The sequence below is a fragment of the Staurois parvus genome, unplaced genomic scaffold (genome assembly GCF_062004578.1).
Source record: "Staurois parvus isolate SC_StPar_1 unplaced genomic scaffold, SC_StPar_1.0 ptg003585l, whole genome shotgun sequence".
NCBI classification, from domain to species: Eukaryota; Metazoa; Chordata; class Amphibia; order Anura; family Ranidae; genus Staurois; species Staurois parvus.
The window spans coordinates 25,001-45,103 of record NW_028321381.1 but is presented as its reverse complement, the minus strand read 5'-3'; the positions used below and the strand labels follow the sequence as shown (position 1 = coordinate 45,103).

The 20,103-nt window shown below is 47.8% G+C and overlaps 1 protein-coding gene across 1 annotated transcript in view; it reads right to left on the bottom strand.

The window, feature by feature from the left end:
* Positions 1 to 1,265: 1,265 nt before the first annotated feature.
* Positions 1,266 to 20,103, bottom strand: part of LOC149427678 (DNA repair protein complementing XP-C cells-like) — a gene marked incomplete at its 3' end in the record, with an annotated part of 28,536 nt that continues 9,698 nt past the window's right edge. The window contains exons 4-10 of the mRNA XM_089667788.1: positions 19,352 to 19,472; positions 18,769 to 18,853; positions 15,948 to 16,105; positions 13,228 to 13,348; positions 10,270 to 10,359; positions 6,850 to 7,728; positions 1,266 to 1,426 (exon numbers count right to left, since the gene is read on the bottom strand). Of these exons, the coding sequence (XP_089523914.1) occupies positions 1,266 to 1,426; positions 6,850 to 7,728; positions 10,270 to 10,359; positions 13,228 to 13,348; positions 15,948 to 16,105; positions 18,769 to 18,853; positions 19,352 to 19,472 (1,615 nt within the window). The remainder of the gene's footprint in view (positions 1,427 to 6,849; positions 7,729 to 10,269; positions 10,360 to 13,227; positions 13,349 to 15,947; positions 16,106 to 18,768; positions 18,854 to 19,351; positions 19,473 to 20,103) is intronic.

The window sequence follows — 20,103 nt, the reverse complement described above, 5'->3', positions numbered from 1 at the left end:
AGTCAAGCGCTTTGTGATTGTTAAGTCTGCTGTAACCATTCATATTACATTTATTATATTGCAGCTTACCAATTCTTAAAATATGATGACTGCATTAGTTCTTTTTTAGGCTTTCTTTCCTTCTGTTTTCACCTGGTGATCCAGCCAGGAAGTTGTTTTTTCAAAAGAACAAGCTCTCTTGCAGATGTATCAAGTACTGGCTTGAGACAAACACTGGCAGTGGTGCTTACAATGATCCGTTTTATTTATTTATGTAAAACCCAAAAGGAACAAAACTGTTTGCTGTAACTGCTTATAAAGTGTGAACTGAGCTTCTCCCATCCTATGGAACTCTCTACCCCAATCTGTCCAGCTGTCTCCTAATCTATCCACCTTTAGACGATCCCTGAAAACCTCTTTAAAGAAGTCTATCCTGCTTCTGCCTAGTAAACTGCCATTTATTTCCTCCATCAGCTCACCCCCCCCCCCCCCCCCCACAGCTATTGCCTTTTGTATCACTCAACCCTTCCTCCTAGATTGTAAGCTCCCAGGAGCCGGGCCCTCTGCTTCCTCTTGTACCAAATTGTATTGTAACTGTACTGTCTGCCTTCATTTTGTACAGCGCTGCGCAAACTGTTGGCGCAATATAAATCCTGTATAATAATAATAATAACTGAAGTTTGGCTTCAATTTGTTAGTGTATCTAAATCTGCTAATACATTTAACACCTCCCCTCCCTCCCCAGACTGACAATGCTGCTATCCAAGGATGTCCCTGTGCTCCTTCGTCCAGAGTGGGGGCGCTCTAATACAGGAGGTGCTTTATTGGCCAGATCACCGGGTGAAAACAGAGGGGAAAAAAAGTGGTTAAACTGAAGGACTTGGACAGCCAGTGGGTGGATTTGGTTGGATGGCCAGTGGGCGGGCCCTGGGGAATGTTGGTGGTCAGGCCCAGGCCTAAGGCTGTGTATGGGGCCCCAAAATTTTTGATGGCCTTCCTGGCTGCAAAGAGGGCCAACTGCATATTAATGGCCCTGGTTGTGGAATGGGATGTCCAACAAGTTCATATACTGTAGGTGTGATGGTCAGGAGTGCACAACCTTGGGCCATATGGTATCTTTTTTTGTGCCTTTACAACAAAACAACAGTTCTAGGCTTTTGCCCACGAGACCTTTTTTTACGTTTTGGACTGGTTATTATGGACAACCAAGTTATTATTTCATTTGCAATTAATTATCTCATCTGAAAAGTTTAGATTACAGTACAATCAACCTTTGTGTTCCTTACCGGGAATAGACGGCTTCCCCTCTGCAGTAGCCCAAGATGGCGGCAGATTCTGGGTAGATCGCCTCGTATTTCAGTAGATGTCTCTTCAAAGCATACAGAGGATGATTCTTATATTCTGTGATTGAGGTTGGCAGTGGTTGATCCAGTAATTTAGCTTCAAACTGCAGGTGCGACAGAAGAGATTGATTACATTACAGGTATACAGTTCAGATGTTACTTGTCTTCAACACCCCATTGTAAGCCCAATTCTCCGGCTACCTTTTCTAATTACCGTATTTTTTGCTCCATAAGATGCATTTTTTCCACCCAAAAAAATGGGGAGAAATGTCTGTGCGTCTTATGGAGCGAATATGGAGCGGCCGGCCTGGAATTCCCGCCGCCGCTGTGTTAGAATACCGGGTTGGCTGCTCGGCTCTTCTGTGCTCCTCGGTCCTACCTGTTCCTCGGTCCAGTGCTGTCCTTACCATCTTCTCTCCCCGGTGCCGGCATCTTTAGTGTGGGCACCCAGCTGTGACAGCTTGCAGCTTCACAGCTGGGTGCCCACTGCACATGAGCGAGAAGCGCTGCACTTTGAGAATGGTCCGGCAGTCTTCTGGGACCTGACACGTCGCAGAAGACTACGGGGAGGGGGGACAACTCCACGGAAGTGGGAGCGGGTACCTGTCAAATTCGGGTACCCGCTCCCCCCCCCCTCTGCTCCCCAAAGGTCCACAGTCTCTGCTCACCCCCTGTACTGTGTCCGCAGTCTCTGGTCATCTCCTGTGCCGTGTCCGCAGTCTCCGGTCATCTCCTGTACCGTGTCCGCAGTCTCTGACCATCTCCTGTACCGTGTCCGCAGTCTCTGGTCATTTCCTGCACCGTGTCCGCAGTCTCTGACCATCTCCTGTACTGTGTCCGCAGTCTCTGACCATCTCCTGTACCGTGTCCGCAGTCTCTGGTCATCTCCTGTACTGTGTCCGCAGTCTCTGGTCATCTCCTGTACCGTGTCCGCAGTCTCTGGTCATCTCCTGTACCGTGTCCGCAGTGTCTGGTCATCTCCTGTACCGTGTCCGCAGTCTCTGGTCATCTCCTGCACCGCGTCCGCAGTCTCCGGTCATCTCCTACACCGTGTCCGCAGTCTCTGATCATCTCCTGCGCCGTGTCCGCAGTCTCTGGTCATCTCCTGTACCGTGTCCGCAGTCTCTGGTCATCTCCTGTACCGTGTCCGCAGTCTCTGGTCATCTCCTGTACCGTGTCCGCAGTCTCTGGTCATCTCCTGTACCGTGTCCGCAGTGTCTGGTCATCTCCTGTACCGTGTCCGCAGTGTCTGGTCATCTCCTGTACCGTGTCCGCAGTCTCTGGTCATCTCCTGCACCGTGTCCGCAGTCTCTGGTCATCTCCTGCACCGTGTCTGCAGTCTCTGATCATCTCCTGCACCGTGTCCGCAGTCTCTGGTCATCTCCTGTACCGTGTCCGCAGTCTCTGGTCATCTCCTGTACCGTGTCCGCAGTCTCTGGTCATCTCCTGTACCGTGTCCGCAGTCTCTGATCATCCCCTGTACCGTGTCCGCAGTCTCTGATCATCCCCTGTACCGTGTCCGCAGTCTCTGGTCATCTCCTGTACTGTGTCCGCAGTCTCTGGTCATCTCCTGTACTATGTCCGCAGTCTCTGATCATCTCCTGTACTATGTCCGCAGTCTCTGGTCATCTCCTGTACTGTGTCTGCAGTCTCTGGTCATCTCCTGTACTGTCCGCAGTCTCTGGTCATCTCCTGTACTGTGTCCGCAGTCCATTGGTTCAGAATATTTTTTTTCTTGTTTTCCTCTTCTAAAACCTAGGTGCGTCTTATGGAGCAAAAATACGGTAATCATTAAGCTGGTCTTTGTTAAAACAAACAATTCAATTCCGACTATATGCCTAGATTCATCTCTTTTTAACCATTTGTTTCCAATGCCTATTCTGAGACTTCTCTCCTACATGTAAAATGTATATTTTTTTGTTGTTGACAGAAAATTATTTAGAATCCTCAAACATATGTTTTTCTAAGCAGAGGCTCTAAGCGCACGGGTGTCAAAGTGGCGGCCCTCCAGCTGTTGCCAAACTACAAGTCCCATGAGACATTGCAAGATTGACAGTTACCAGCATGACTCCCAGAGGCTGAGGCATGATGTGCCGCCAGTTTTATGCTCTAGAGAATAAAATGGGGGGGGGGGGGGGGTTGCAATTTGTTTATGTCACACGGTATTTGCACAGCAGTTTAAAAAAATACACTTTAATGAATTATAGTGAACACAAAATACACTTTTTTTTAAATTTTAATACATAACTCAATTTTTTGGGTAAAATATAAAAGCGGATGTTACACTGAGTAAATACAAACATGTCATGCTTTGAAATTGCGCACGCTCATTGAATGGCAACAAACGACGGTACTTTAAAGTACCGTATTTTCCGGCGTATAAAACGACTTTTCAACCCCTGAAAATCTTCTGAAAAGTCGGGGGTCGTCTTATACGCCGGTGCGAGCCGGTGTCAGGGCGGCACTTTTTCGAGGGGCGGCGCGGCGCCGCCCCCCCTCCTCCAACGGACACTAAGTACAGGGGTGGGCAGAGGGGCTGCTGTACCTTACCTGGCTCCGGTCCCATGATGATCCGGTCCAGGAAGCGTGGCTGCTCCTTCTTTCAGTTCGGCCGCTCGATGGTCACACGGCCGCTCGGCTCTGCCTCCTCACCGGTGATTGGGCGCCAGCACTGGAAAGGCACACAGGCGACCAATCACCGGCGAGGAGGCGGAGCCGAGCGGCCCCGCGAAAATCGAGCGGCCGAACTGGAAGAAGGAGCAGCCGCTCCTCTCCCCCACTGACACTAAAGATGGGGCACTATTCCTCCTCCACTGACACCAACGATGAGGCACTATTCTCCCCACTGATACCAATGATGGGGCACTATTCCTCCCCCACTGACACCAACGATGGGTCACTATTCCTCCCCCCACTGATACCAACGATGGGGCACTGTTCCTCCCACTGACACCAATGATGGGGCGCAATTCCTCCCACTGACACCAATGATGGGGCGCAATTCCTGCCACTGATACCAATGATGGGGCGCAATTCCTTCCACTGACACCAATGATGGGGCACGAATCTTCCCACTGACACCAATGATGGGGCACTATTCCTCACACACTGACACTAATGATGGTATCAGTGGGAGGAATAGTGCCCCATCATTGGTATCAGTGGGAGGAATAGTGCCCCATCATTGGCATCAGTGGGAGGAATAGTGCCCCATCATTGGTATTAGTGGGAGGAATAGTGTTCCATCATTGGCATCAGTGGGAGGAATAGTGCCCCATCATTGGCATCAGTGGGAGGAATAGTGCCCCATCATTGGTATCAGTGGGAGGAATAGTGCCCCATCATTGGTATCAGTGGGAGGAATAGTGTCCCATCATTGGTATCAGTGGGAGGAATAGTGCCCCATCATTGGTGTCAGTGGGGGGAATAGTGTCCCATCATTGGTGTCAGTAGGAGGAACAGTGTCCCATCATTGGTGTCAGTGGAAGGAATAGTGCCCCATCATTGGTATCAGTGGGAGGAATAGTGTCCCATCATTGGTATTAGTGGGAGGAATAGTGTCCCATCATTGGTATCAGTGGGGGGAATAGTGCCCCATCATTGGTGTCAGTGGGAGGAATAGTGCCCCATCATTGGTGTCAGTGGATGAAATAGTGCCCCATTATTGGTGTCAGTGGGAGGAATAGCACCCCATCATTGGAATACCATACTGAAATAGCATACTATATTGAAATCAAATCTGATGTTTTTTCAATTTTATTTGGTGTGCGTTGGAAGAGGGGTAGTCTTATACGGCGAGTATAGCTATATTTTAACAGGAAAAGTAGGGGGTCGTCTTATACGCCAGAAAATACGGTATCCATAGGCGATGCTTTAAAAGCCTTTACAGGTTACCAGTTTAGATTTACACAGGAGGTCTGGTGATAGAATTATTACTCTTGCTCTGACGTTTACAGGGATACCTCACATATGTAGTGTGATCACTGTTTACATATGCATGAAGGGCCGATGCATGCGTTGTCCATCTGCATGTGAGCACGGGGGATGGGGGCGCTTTACGTTATTCATTTATTTATTTTTATGTTTACACTGTTTCTGGTTTTTGTGATCACTTTTGTGCTGTCACATGGAATGTGAACATCCCAGTGACAGGTACTCTTTATGGAGACCGAAATGACAAAACCATCGGCGCTTTCAGGTTCTGACATTTCACAGTGGGAGGATCAACTTCAGTTCCCCTCACTGTGTGCCAGGCTTAGGATGCTGCCGGTCGCATCGTTACTTGGCTATCTGATCGCTTGGGGGAGCCTGGTAAAGGCGGCGGTGGCGGAAGGGGGGGTGGGGTGGGACCCCCTTCCACCACCCGTAAAAGTAATCCAGTGGCTGCTTAGGTAGGAAAGCAGTTAAAGTGGTTCCAAAGGTTCCAGGTTTTTTACCTTCATGTATTCTATGCATGAAGGTAAAAAACCTTCTCTGTGCAGCAGTCCCCCCCTTATACTCACCTAAGCCCTCTCTCGATCCAGCGATGCGCACTGGAGTCTCAGCTATCCCGGGACTCCCTCTTCTCATTGGCTGAAACAGAAGCTGGAGCCATTGGCTCCCACTGTGGTCAATCACAGCCAGTGAACCAATGAAAAGAGAGAGGGGACGGGGCCGAGCCACGGCTCCGTGTGTAAGCCTTGGTTCACATATATGCGGGCGTGCGGGCCGCGTTTTGTGCAGGCAGAAGAGCACATTTATTTGAATGGACTCCCATCTCCCATGACACTCAGTGAAGAAGTCCCTGCACTGCTTATGAAAACGTAGCCGAGGTTCCCAGTACGGTTGCGTTTTCCAGTGCGGGCGGCATGCCATTAGAACTAATGGCACCCGCCCACGGGTCCACATTCCTCTGTGCGGGTGGTGCGGCTGAACGGATTTTCGCACGGATCCGCACCCGCACAGATGTTAACCTAGCCTAAGTGAACACACAGAGCAGCGGGTGCCCCCATAGCAAGCTGCTTGCTATGGGGGCACCCGACAGGAGGGAGGGGCCAGAAGCGCCTGTGTGGGAGGAGAATCCAGCCTGCACAGTGCAAAACCACTGCACACAGCAGGAAATTATAGCATGTTTGTTATAAAAAAAAAAAAAAAGGCTTTAGAATCACTTTAAAGTTGATCTCCAACCTTCCCTTTAGTCTCACACAGTTGTACTGGCTCCTCTCCAGGACTGAAATTGCTTACTCTACACACTATGAGTGCCACCCCATTTCTTGTCTGGAGGGCATCATCCAGCTCTTTCCGCCTCAGCCTAGCTTGCTGCAGATTCTATTGAACACTGTGCGAAGCTCACAGTGTGCAGTGTACTTATAGTATGCATTTTCAGTACAGGAGAAGAGACTTTACAACTGCGCAAGACTGAAAAGTAAGGCAGATGTTCGGCTTTAAGTTGTGCTCTTTGACGCATGGTTATCACAGTCGCTCCGTCTTCTGCGGTTGTGAAGATTCTACTAGAAAAGTTGGAAGAAATATAAAGTCAAGTTCTCACCTCTGCTTCTTCTCGATCCTCGCGTTTCATGTCAGGGTTTCTAAAAGGTCTCAGTGTCTCCTCCCACCACTCCAGATCAACACGGCGTTTGCGGGTACTGGTCATCCAATCTGGATCGTATCTACGCGTTACGTCATTAATGTGGCCTGAGTTATCGATCCCCACCACGTAGGTGACAGGCTTGGAGGCAGCCTTGAAGCAGGTGGATGGCTTGTTGATCGTCCCATGGACGAGGTCCACACAGACCCATTTCTCCTCCTTCCTCAGGTAGACTTCCAACCACTGATCGATGCCTCTGGAGGATGGTGGTGGGATCTCTTCTTCTTCTTCATCATCTGATGAGATGACCTTGCCTCTTTTCATCGGCTGGGCATTGTCCTTTTTGGGGGAACTTTTTGCTTTGGGCTGTCCCGGACTCTTTGATGGTACTGTTCCAGAGTTCCCCTTGTTCTGATTTAAGGGACTTATAACTTTCCACACGATAGACTCGTGTGAGTCAGAGGAATCCGTGTCCTCGCTGTCACTGCAGGCGTATTCAGAACCGCTGCTACCCGACCCGCTTTCACTTTCTTCCTTGTATGAAATTTTAGAGGCCGCTTTTCTCCGAAGCTTGTTTTTGGGGCCAGTTCTTGGCTTGGCTTCCTCATCACTCTCGGCTTTAGCCCTCTTGGCTTTTTTCTTTGATTTGTTGGCTTCCTTCTTCGATTTTTCTGCTGCCACTGGAGTCCCGTCATCCTCGTCTCCCCCGAAAACCGTCTCCTCTCGTTTCAGCTTCTTTTTCTTTGGCTCTGCTTGTGATTTAACTTTAGAAGGCCTTCGGGATTTGGAAGATTTCTTTCTTGTTTTAGAGGCCGACTTCTCTGTAGGAAGACGTTTCGCCTGAAGATAATCACAAATTCCTGTTATAAAACTGAGCTAAAGTCTGATACTCTCCTCCTTGCTACAAGGTCAGAGACCTCTCCGAGCCCTTGATTCTCCACCTATGCTTAACCATTAGCCGCCCGGCCAATGGCCGTTTGGCGGCTTCAGAAGTGTCTCTCCATTCCGGGTACATGCCATTTGGCGTGCTCCCGCACATGCGCCGTTTGCGCTAGTGCAGAGCGGCGCAGCAGTGCGATCTGTCATCAGCCGTGCACCTCGGACACGGCCGATGACAGATCCGAGTACCGGCTCCCGTTGCTGGTACCATGTGACCTGCTGTGACCAATCACAGCAGGTCACATGACAGTTGTATACAATGGATGGCTTCATTCATGATGCCATCCATTGTATACTAGTGCCTAGCTGTGAATGGTCACAGCTAATCACATGCACATGTCATGTGATTAGCTGTGACCAAATCACAGCTAAGCACAAAAAAAAAAAAAAAAGCTAAATGAATCGATTTTATTCAGGTAAATGCTTGCTTATAGCAAAGTAATTCTTTGCTATAAGCAAATTGTGTAAAAAAAAAAAAAAAAAAAATACTGATCACTTCCCCAAAGTAGTACAATGTTACTATGGTAACATTGTACTATTTTGGTCATAGTAAAATATGAAAAAAAATCTTAAAAAAAATAAAAAAAAATGTAATAAAAAATTAAATATAATAAAAAAATAAAAAAAAATATATATATATTTTTTTTTCATACTGTCACCAGTCAGTGTCCCTGTTCACCGCCATGCCAGTTATATGATGACGCTGTACTGCACTGGTGACAGTATGTAAAAAAAAAAAATAGTGAAAATAATTTTTTTCATTTCTTCATTTTCCAAAAAATTATGACAAAAAAATACAACTTCAAAAAACTCGCCATGCCTCTTATGAAGTACGTCGGACTGTCTACTCTGCAAAAAGGGGTCATTTGGGGAATATCTGTACTATTCTGACATTCTTGGACCTCAAGAAATTAGATTGGCTGTCAGTACTTCAGGATTGATCAATATTCAGATCTATACCATAGTTTGTGAACTCTGTAACTTTCCTAAAAACTAAAAAATACATCCTAATTTGGGTTATTTTCACCAAAGACATGTAGCAGAATACATCTCGGCCTAAATTTATGAAGAACAATTATTTATTTGTAAACTTTTATAACAGAAACAAAGAAAAATGTGTTTTTTTTTCAAAATTTTTGGTCTTTTTTTGTTAATTTAGCAAAAAATAAAAACCCCAGTGGTGATTAAATACCACCAAAAGAAAGCTCTAGTTGTGTGAAGAAAATGATAAAATTTTAGTTTGGGTACAATGTTGTATGACCGCGCAATTGTCATTCAAAGTGTGAGAGCGCTGAAACCTGAAAAATGGCCTGGGCAGGAAGGTGTAAAATTGCCCGGTATTGAAACGGTTAACCGGTTCCCAACCGCGCTATAGTCGAAGGATGGCTACAGCGCGGTTGTTTAATCCTGGGACGACATCAATGGACGTCATTAGAGGACACCCCCCCCCCCCCCCCGTGTGCTCCCAGCCCCGCCGGTGATCGCAGCTGATCACGGGGTGCGGTAATCGGCCAAGTCACAGCGTGAAGAAAGTACTGCCGAGAACCGACAATTGTCAGCAAAGGGATAGGCACTGATGATCAGTCCCCAGCAGTGCCGCCCACCTGTACCCGTCAGGGCCACCCACCTGTGCCACTCATCCATTATGGGGAGGATAATGGATCGGACTCCGATCCATTATGCTCAATCTGTAGATCCGATCCATTCTGCGGGGATCGTCGACATGCAGCCTACATGAGGTGACACCGGACCCGCTCCACGACAAGGTAAGTTGTAAAGAACGCTGATGATCCCCGCAGGATGGATCAGATCTGTGGATTGCAGAGCATAATGGATCGGACTCCGATCCAGTATGCTCAATCCACAGATCCGATCCATCCTGCGGGGATCGTCAGCTTGCTTTACAACTTACCTTGTCGTGGAGCGGGTCCGGTGTCACCCCATGCGGTAGGGATCACCCGGTGCGGCGTACACCCCCCACACCTGCCTTGGGAAGCCACTGACCCACGGCAGTGGCCAACACAGACAAGCTGGGCCCGGGCACATCTGAAGGGGTGCCGGAGATGTTGTGTTTTCAACAGCACTGGCGGCACTAGCACCAGTTAAGTAAGTGCCGCATGGCCGGATCTATGTGGGTGCTGAGGTAGGCTGCACCGCGCCCCCCCCCAGATTTCAGTTGTGCCTTTCCCCCCCAAAGCTCCCCATATACAACCCTCTCCCTACCCCCGACACTGTGCCTGGCCATCTCCCATCCCTGCACTGCACACACACACCACATAGTTGAAATCCGATCATCTGCCTGAATGATTCTGTGCTATCCTGATTGTTAGTGTTTTTTTATGTGTGGCTCCAGACAATTCATCTACTTCCAATGTGGCCCAGAAAAGTCAAAAGGTTGCACACCCCTGCTTTAGGATATGAGGGAAACATAGCCAATCTTACCTTGGCAGGTGGCTCCTTCAGAGGGATGGGCTGCAGTGACAACACCAACCGGCTCATAAGCTGCAGAGCTCGCAGGAGGATCAAGAAGAGCTGCAGAGAAACCAGACAGCATAATCAGACATGAGGACTGTCATCACATTTTACCAGCACGTTGGTGATTTTCTTTGTTGCAAAGAACATTAAGGGCCAATGTGCACAAATATTTGTACATGTCAGGGCCCCACAAACATTCTGTGCTTCCAACTGAAAAAAAAAAAGCAAAAAAACTGAAGCTGCACTGATAACCAATACAGAGAATATTCAATTCAACAAGCATGTGCAGCACCCGGGTTCAGTGCAGGAAAATAAAGCAAGCGCTATTTATTTACACTGACATAATCAACAGCTCCCCTGTGCAAATAAAGTGTCAGTTCAGGCAAAACCTAAGGAAGGGTAAACTTACTCCCACCCCCATGTAAGATTGTCCACTGGAAGACCCGGCCTTTTCTGACACTCATGTTTACATTTAAAAATCAGTATTTCTAAAATTGCTTCAAAACCCCAAACATTATATATATATTTTTTTTACAATTTATTTTAGCAGATGCCTTAAAGAAGTGCTAGCGAATCTATGGCACGCGTGCCGCAGCGGGCGCGCACAGCCCTCTCTGTCGGCACATGAGCCAAGTCGCCCAAGCATCTGAGCATAGGATAACAGCGCACATAGGGGCCATGCGCATGCTCGGAAAGGAGTAGAGGCGCCAGGCAATGTCGTCATGAACCGCGAATAATTAGCCGCGACTCGTCCGAGCTTTCGCATGGCCGGTTAGTGCACTGCCAAAGGAGATATATATATTGGACTGGCGGTGAGTTTTAATACATTCGTTTTTATTAACACAAGATTTTAGCTCGTGCTGGTGGTCGGTGGAACTTTGCCCCCTTGTGCTGGTGGTGGGGGGAACTTTGCCCCCTTGTGCTGGTGGTCGGGGGAACTTTGCCCCCTTGTGCTGGTGGTCGGGGGAACTTTGCCCCCTTGTGCTGGTGGTCGGGGGAACTTTGCCCCCTTGTGCTGGTGGTCGGGGGAACTTTGCCCCCTTGTGCTGGTGGTCGGGGGAACTTTGCCCCCTTGTGCTGGTGGTCGGGGGAACTTTGCCCCCTTGTGCTGGTGGTGGGGGGAACTTTGCCCCCTTGTGCTGGTGGTGGGGGGAACTTTGCCCCCTTGTGCTGGTGGTGGGGGGAACTTTGCCCCCTTGTGCTGGTGGTCGGGGGAACTTTGCCCCCTTGTGCTGGTGGTCAGTTGAACTTTGCCCCTTTGTGCTGGTGGTCGGGGGAACTTTGCCCCCTTGTGCTGGTGGTGGGGGCAGCTTTGCCCCCTTGTGCTGGTGGTGGGGGCAGCTTTGCCCCCTTGTGCTGGTGGTGGGGGCAGCTTTGCCCCCTTGTGCTGGTGGTGGGGGCAGTTTTGCCCCCTTGTGCTGGTGGTGGGGGCAGCTTTGCCCCCTTGTGCTGGTGGTGGGGGCAGCTTTGCCCCCTTGTGCTGGTGGTGGGGGCAGCTTTGCCCCCTTGTGCTGGTGGTGGGGGCAGCTTTGCCCCCTTGTGCTGGTGGTGGGGGCAGCTTTGCCCCCTTGTGCTGGTGGTGGGGGGAACTTTGCCCCCTTGTGCTGGTGGTGGGGGGAACTTTGCCCCCTTGTGCTGGTGGTGGGGGGAACTTTGCCCCCTTGTGCTGGTGGTGGGGGGAACTTTGCTCCCTTGTGCTGGTGGTCGGGGAACTTTGTCCCTTGTGCTGGTGCTGGGGGGAACTTTGCCCCCTTGTGCTGGTGCTGGGGGGAACTTTCTCCCTTGTGCTGGTGGTCGGGGGAACTTTGCCCCCTTGTGCTGGTGGTCGGGGGAACTTTGCCCCCTTGTGCTGGTGGTCGGGGGAACTTTGCCCCCTTGTGCTGGTGGTCGGGGGAACTTTGCCCCCTTGTGCTGGTGGTCGGGGGAACTTTGCCCCCTTGTGCTGGTGGTCGGGGGAACTTTGCCCCCTTGTGCTGGTGGTCGGGGCAGCTTTGCCCCCTTGTGCTGGTGGTCGGGGCAGCTTTGCCCCCTTGTGCTGGTGGTCGGGGGAACTTTGCCCCCTTGTGCTGGTGGTCGGAGGAACTTTGCCCCCTTGTGCTGGTGGTCGGAGGAACTTTGCCCCCTTGTGCTGGTAGTGGAGGGAACTTTGCCCCCTTGTGCTGGTAGTGGAGGGAACTTTGCACCCTTGTGCTGGTAGTGGAGGGAACTTTGCCCCCTTGTGCTGGTGGTCGGGGGAACTTTGCCCCCTTGTGCTGGTGGTCGGGGGAACTTTGCCCCCTTGTGCTGGTGGTCGGAGGAACTTTGCCCCCTTGTGCTGGTGGTCGGGGGAACTTTGCCCCCTTGTGCTGGTGGTCGGGGGAACTTTGCCCCCTTGTGCTGGTGGTCGGGGGAACTTTGCCCCCTTGTGCTGGTGGTCGGGGGAACTTTGCCCCCTTGTGCTGGTGGTCGGGGGAACTTTGCCCCCTTGTGCTGGTGGTCGGGGAAATCTGCCCCCTTGTGCTGGTAGTGGAGGGAACTTTGCCCCCTTGTGCTGGTAGTGGAGGGAACTTTGCCCCCTTGTGCTGGTAGTGGAGGGAACTTTGCCCCCTTGTGCTGGTGGTGGGGGGAACTTTGCCCCCTTGTGCTGGTGGTGGGGGGAACTTTGCCCCCTTGTGCTGGTGGTGGGGGGAACTTTGCCCCCTTGTGCTGGTGGTGGGGGGAACTTTGCCCCCTTGTGCTGGTGGTGGGGGGAACTTTGCCCCCTTGTGCTGGTGGTGGGGGGAACTTTGCCCCCTTGTGCTGGTGGTCGGGGGAATTTTGCCCCCTTGTGCTGGTGGTCGGGGGAACTTTGCCCCTTGTGCTGGTAGTCAGTGGAAGCTCTGCTATTGTGTTTTTCTTTTAAGATGTCCCTTTAACAGGCTCGAATAGGCAGTATTTTTCCCTTACATGAACCATTTCCTCTGCATCTCTCACTCCGTACACCCCAAATCTCCTCTCCAAGGTCCCAGACAGAGGTTCTTGCTCATCCAATGACATTTCAGGATTCAGGGTGAAGGTCGATGTGAACCTGCAAATAAGATATTTCCTGTAAGTCTGTGGGCTAAGCAGATCTCATCTTGCAGAACGCAGAGCAAGAGAGAGACTCTAAAGTGATACAAACATCGGAGGAAAAAGATAAAGCCAAAAAAAGGTCTCTTTATATGGTTGGAGAATCTGGGTGGAGTTCCTTTTAACCGCTTCCCCAATGCCCTATAGCAGAAATACTGCGACATGGCGGTGGGGCTGCTCAAAATCACGTATATATACATGATTTGCATTTCCGGGTAGGGGGCGCGCGCATCACCCTACCCGCGCCAGCATTGGCGGCTACAGATATCAATCACCAGGTCCCGGTTGGAGATTCCCTGCCGACACCCGGCGATCACCAAGAAACAGTGACAGGGGAGAGACCTGTGTATAAACAACATAGGTCTCTCTCCTGCCAGCAGCAACATGCTGCTGTGTATTTCTCTGCACACCAGAGAAATACACAGCAGCATGTTTCCCAAGTAAAACACACAGCACACTGTTAACCCTTTGATTGCCCCAGATGTTAACCCCTTCCTGCCCAGTGCCATTAGTACAGTGTCAGTGCTTTTTATTAGTGTTGGTGTTATTGGGATATCAGTGGCAGTTAGTCAGTCCCCCCCCAGTGTCAGAATGCCTGCCACAGTCCCGCTATAAGTCGCTGATCGCTGCCATTACTATTATAACAGAAAAAAAAAATTCCAGTAGATATACCGTCATTTGTAGAAGCTATAACTTTCACATAAACCAATTAATTTACACGTATTGGGATTTTCTCTAGCAAAGACACGGAGCAGAATACATTTGGTCTAAATTTATGATGAAATTTGATTTTTTTAAATTTTTTTACTGCACGTTTAACCATTAGCCGCCCGGCCAATGGCCGTTTGGCGGCTTCAGAAGTGTCTCTGCACTCCGGGTGCACGCCATATGGCGTCCTCCCGCACATGCGCAGATCGCGTTCCTGCAGAGCGGCGCAGCAGTGCGATCTGTCATCGGCCGTGCACCTCGGACACGGCCGATGACAGATCCGAGTACCGGCTCCCGTTGCTGGTACCATGTGACCTGCTGTGACCAATCACAGCAGGTCACATGACAGTTGTATACAATGGATGGCTTCATTCATGATGCCATCCATTGTATACTAGTGCCTAGCGGTGAATGGTCACAGCTAATCCCATGCACATGTCATGTGATTAGCTGTGACCAAATCACAGCTAAAAAAAAAAAACTGAATGAATCGATTTCATTCAGGTAAATGCTTGCTTATAGCAAAGTAATTCTTTGCTATAAGCAAATTGTGTAAAAAAAAAAAATACTGATCACTTCCCCAAAGTAGTACAATGTTACTATGGTAACATTGTACTACCTTGGTCATAGTAAAATATGAAAAAAAAATCTTAAAAAAAAAAAAAAAATGTAATAAAAAATTAAATATAATAAAAAAAATTAAAAAAAATATATATATATATATATTTTTTTCATACTGTCACCAGTCAGTGTCCCTGATCACCGCCATGCCAGTTATATGATGACGCTGTACTGCACTGGTGACAGTATGTAAAAAAAAAAATAGTGAAAATAATTTTTTTAATTTTTTCATTTTCCGAAAAATTATGACAAAAAAATACAACTTCAAAAAACTCGCCATGCCTCTTATGAAGTACGTCGGACTGTCTACTCTGCAAACAGGGGTCATTTGGGGATATCTGTACTGTCCTGACATTTGGGGGATATCTGTACTGTTCTGACATTTGGGGGATATCTGTACTGTCCTGACATTTGGGGGATATCTGTCCTGTCATTTGGGGGATATCTGTCCTGTTCTGACATTTGGGGGATATCTGTACTTTTCTGACATTCTTAGACGTCAAGAAATTAGATTGGCTGTCAGTACTTCAGGATTGATCAATATTCAGATCTATACCATAGTTTGTGAACTCTATAACTTTCCTACAAACTAAATAATACATCCTAATTTGGATTACTTTCACCAAAGACATGTAGCAGAATACATCTCGGCCTAAATTTATGAAGAACAATTATTTATTTGTAAACTTTTATAACAGAAACAAAGAAAAATGTGGTTTTTTTTCAAAATTTTTGGTCTTTTTTTGTTAATTTAGCAAAAAATAAAAACCCCAGCGGTGATTAAATACCACCAAAAGAAAGCTCTAGTTGTGTGAAGAAAATGATAAAATTTTAGTTTGGGTACAATATTGTATGACTGCGCAATTGTCATTCAAAGTGTGAGAGCGCTGAAACCTGAAAAATGGCCTGGGCAGGAAGAGGGAAAATTGCCCGGTATTGAAACGGTTAATAGCAAAAAGTAAAAAATACTGTTTTTTTTCAAAATTGTTGGTCTTTGTTTATAGCACAAAAAAAATAAAAAATGCACAAATACCACTGAAAGAAAGCTCTATTTGTGGGGGAAAAAAGGACATAGATTTCATTTGGGTGCAGCGTTGCATGACCGTGCAATTGTCAGATAAAATAACGCAGCGCCGTATTGCAAAAAATTGCCTGGTCAGGAAGGTGGGGGGGGGGGGGGGAGTGTAAATCTTCTGGAGGGCGAGGGGTTAAATAAGAGATGGACATACCACTTCACCAGGTTGGTCAGGTACACTATGTCTACTCTTGCAACTGGAATGTTGACAAACTTAACAGGAACGACAGACAGCGCCACAGCCTGGAGATCAGGCGAGTTGCAGGTGTTGCTGCGATAAACGCCATTGGCCAAGAGGCAGAGAAGGTGGACCTGGAGGATGAAAGAGGTCAGAGATGAGGTCAGAGTACAGAATGACCCAAGATGTAAAAACCCTTCTGTGATCAGAGCATTTCTGGGTTATAGTAGGTTTCTGCACAATACATACTCCAAGTAACTTTTATTAATGAAGCTGTAAGGAGGCATACAATGACACACACCAGGGACCTGTATGTTATTATTATCAGCAGCCTTGAACCTACCCATATGTATGCTGCAGCCTGAGATATTCTTACAAATGCTGGGAGATTACCATAGGTACTGTGACTAACAGAATGAAAATCTCCACCCTGCAAGACAGGACACTTTGTTGTAAACACTGCTCTAAGGTTCAAGAGGATGAAGGGGGCATCTGATAAATCCACAGATAGAGAAACTCCTTTAACTGTTAAAGCTGAATTCCAGGAATTCCAAAACATTGTGAAAAGTGAAGGCACTCAATAGATCGCTATTGGGGGTGACACCTGCCAGAGGAGTGATAACTCTCCAGTATCTTCTTTGGCCATAGTGACATGGTACAATCCATCCATAGCATACTGACATGGCACATTCCATCCATCACCCCCCCCTACATAGTGACATGGTACAATCCATCCATAGCACCCTACATACTGACATGGCACATTCCATCCATCATCCCCCCACCTACATACTGACATGGCACATTCCATCCATCACCCCCCCCCCCACATAGTGACATGGTACAATCCATGGGATGAGCCACCATGGAGAGCGAGAGAGAAAGAGAGACACACAGCAGGTCAGTGTGTGTCCCGTGTACTTCCTCCTCTACGACCAGGAGGAGACATCCATCCCCTGCCCCACCCCCCTCTGACATCACTGAGACATGGGGCATTCCAAACTACCTCTACTACACCCTTACATACTGACATGGTACATTCCATCTATCACCCCCCTACATAGTGACATAGTACAATCCATCCATAGCCCCCCTACATACCAACATGGTACATTCCATCCATCATCCCCCTACATAGTGACATGGTACAATCCATCCATAGCCCCCTACATACCGACATGGTACATTCCATACATCGCCCCCTACATAGTGACTTGGTACAATCCATCCATATCTCCCCTACATACCGACATGGTACATTCCATCCATCACCCCCCCCCTACATAGTGACTTGGTACAATCCATCCATAGCCCCCCTACATACCGACAAGGTACATTCCATCCATCACCCCTCTACATAGTGACATGGTACAAACCATATATAGCCCCCCCCTACATACTGACATGATATATTTCATCCATCGCCCCCTACATAGTGACATGGTACTATCCATCCATAGCCCCCCTACATACCAACAGGGTACATTCCATCCATCACCCCCCTACATAGTGACATGGTACAATCCATCCATAGCCCCCTACATACTGACATGGTACATTCCATCCATCACCCCCCTACATAGTGACATGGTACAATTCATCCATAACCCCTTACATACTGACATGGTATATTCCATCCATCACCCCCCTACATAGTGACATGGTACAATCCATCCATAGCCCCCCTACATACCGACATGGTACATTCCATCCATCACCCCCCTACACACTGACATGGTACATTCCATCCATCACCTCTCCCCCCCCTACATAGTGACATTGTACAATCCATTCATAGCCTCCCCATATCAGTGGTCTCAAAACTGCGGCCCGGGGGCTGGGTGTGGCCCTTTGCTTGCCTTTATCTGACCCTCAGGGCACTTTTCCTCCCACTGATACAAGACACTATTCCTTTCCTGCTACCAACAATGGGACATAATTACTGCTTGTGTGAACTCCTTCACACAATACAAAGGCTTCTGTGAATGGGCAGCAGAGGGGAGTGGCAAATCGATAAACCTGTCTGGTATAAATAACAGAGATAAGCCCATGATGTGGCAGGCAGCTATTAGGACTTACCTCATGGTGTGCCTGCACTTTTCACAAAGTTGCTGAATTTGTGGAATTCAGCTTGAATTCTACCCAATACTTAGGGAGCAGCCATTTTCTGGTTGTCCAAGACTGGGATCTACCAATGACACTGGGATCTGCGCCCTGTTCTCCCACCTTGTGTGTGTCTTCACGAAGCTCCTTGCTGCAGCGGTTCATCAATCTGCGCAGATCACAGAAGCCTTTGTATTGTGTGAATGAGTGCACACAAATACAAAGGCTTCTGTGAATAGGCAGTAGAGGGGAGTGATAAATCGATAAACCTGTCGGGTATAAATAACACTGGGATCTGCGCCCTGTTCTCCCACCTTGTGTGTGTCTTCGCGAAGCTCCTTGCTGCAGCAGTTCATCAATCTGCGCAGATCACAGAAGCCTTTGTATTTGTGTGAACTCATTCACACAATACAAAGGCTTCTGTGAAGGGGCAGCAGAGGGGAGTGGCAAATCGATAAACCTGTAGGGTATAAATAACACTGGGATCTGCGCCCTGTTCTCCCACCTTGTGTGTCTTCGCGTAGCTCCTTGCTGCAGCGGTTCATCAATCTGCGCAGATCACAGAAGCCTTTGTATTTGTGTGAACTCATTCACACAATACAAAGGCTTCTGTGAATGGGCAGCAGAGAGGAGTGGCAAATCAATAAACCTGTCATGTATAAATAACACTGGGATCTGCGCCCTGTTCTCCCACCTTGTGTGTGTCTTCGCGAAGCTCCTTGCTGCAGCGGTTCATCAATCTGCGCAGATAAGCAGCAAATTCCGCCTTCCTCTTCTCTCTGCAAAATATTAATGGCAGTCATCAGATTTTCCTGCACTTACAAAGCCGAAGCCAAATCCTAGCATTCCGCACACTCTTCATAGTGCGACACTTCAACCCCAAATAAATAAAAGCTGGAGCAGGAACTGTATGTATTGCATCATGCCAGTCCTTGGTTGGTCACTCACAGGTTCCTTATGCAGGCCATAGACGGTTCGTTTATCGGCCGAAAAACAAAAAAATCAGTCGTTCTGCTGCCACCAATGATTACGAAAATCGTCCGTTTTTCGTAAATTTTCCAGCATGACCGATATAAGAATTGAGGAAGAACCTCAAAAATCAGCCGATGACATTGCCCCACATTGCCGATTATTCTTTCGGATGAAAATTCGGCCAATAAACGAACCGTCTACGGCCTGCATTATGTTTCCTTGGGATACCAGCAATGGGATTCCTATTCCCACATTTGTCAGCTGAGCCTCCTGACCGATAGCATGTCAAACCAAACATAAAATACCTCATCAGTCTTTTCTTTGCTGCCTCTGCGGTTTCAATCTCGATCTCTACCGGCTTAGCGGAAGGCTCCGGGCCTGCGGACGTCGAGGCCTGCAGTGACTCCAGAGTCGGCTCATTCAGCTCTAGACACACAAGTGATGGAGATGGGAAGAGCAGGTCATGGAAACAACTGGATAAAACAGACCTCATTCATCAAAGGGTCTGAAAACGGTTTGTATTCTATACACGTGCGGTTCGTTTTGTTTCGAAAAGAAATTCAGACCAAATTTTTGTTGTTCGGAGATTTTAGATGTATCCAAATTTCCGAGTTGCAACAGTAAAAAATTCATCTGAAGTTTAAATCAAATTCAAATCGAATTCGAAAACAAGAATGAAAAAAAAAAAAAAATAGAAAATAAAAGGCGTAAAATAGAAAAGAATAGAAAATACAAAAAAATTAGACTAGAATAGAGTAAAACAGAAAATAGCAGTATAGAAAATAAAAGCATAGAACAGAACAGAAAAGAAAACAACAGAATAGCAAATAAAAGAATAGAATACCCGTAGAAAAAAAAAAAGAATAGAGTAAAACAGAACATAACAGAAAATAAAAGAATAGAATAAAATTTAATAAAAAAAGAACAGAATAGCAAATAAAAGCATACAAGTGATCAGAAAAAAAAGAATAGAAAAGAATAGTGTAAAACAGAATAGAATAGAAGTGAAAAGAACAGAATAGAAGTGAAAAGAACAAAATACTTGTAGAAAAGAAAA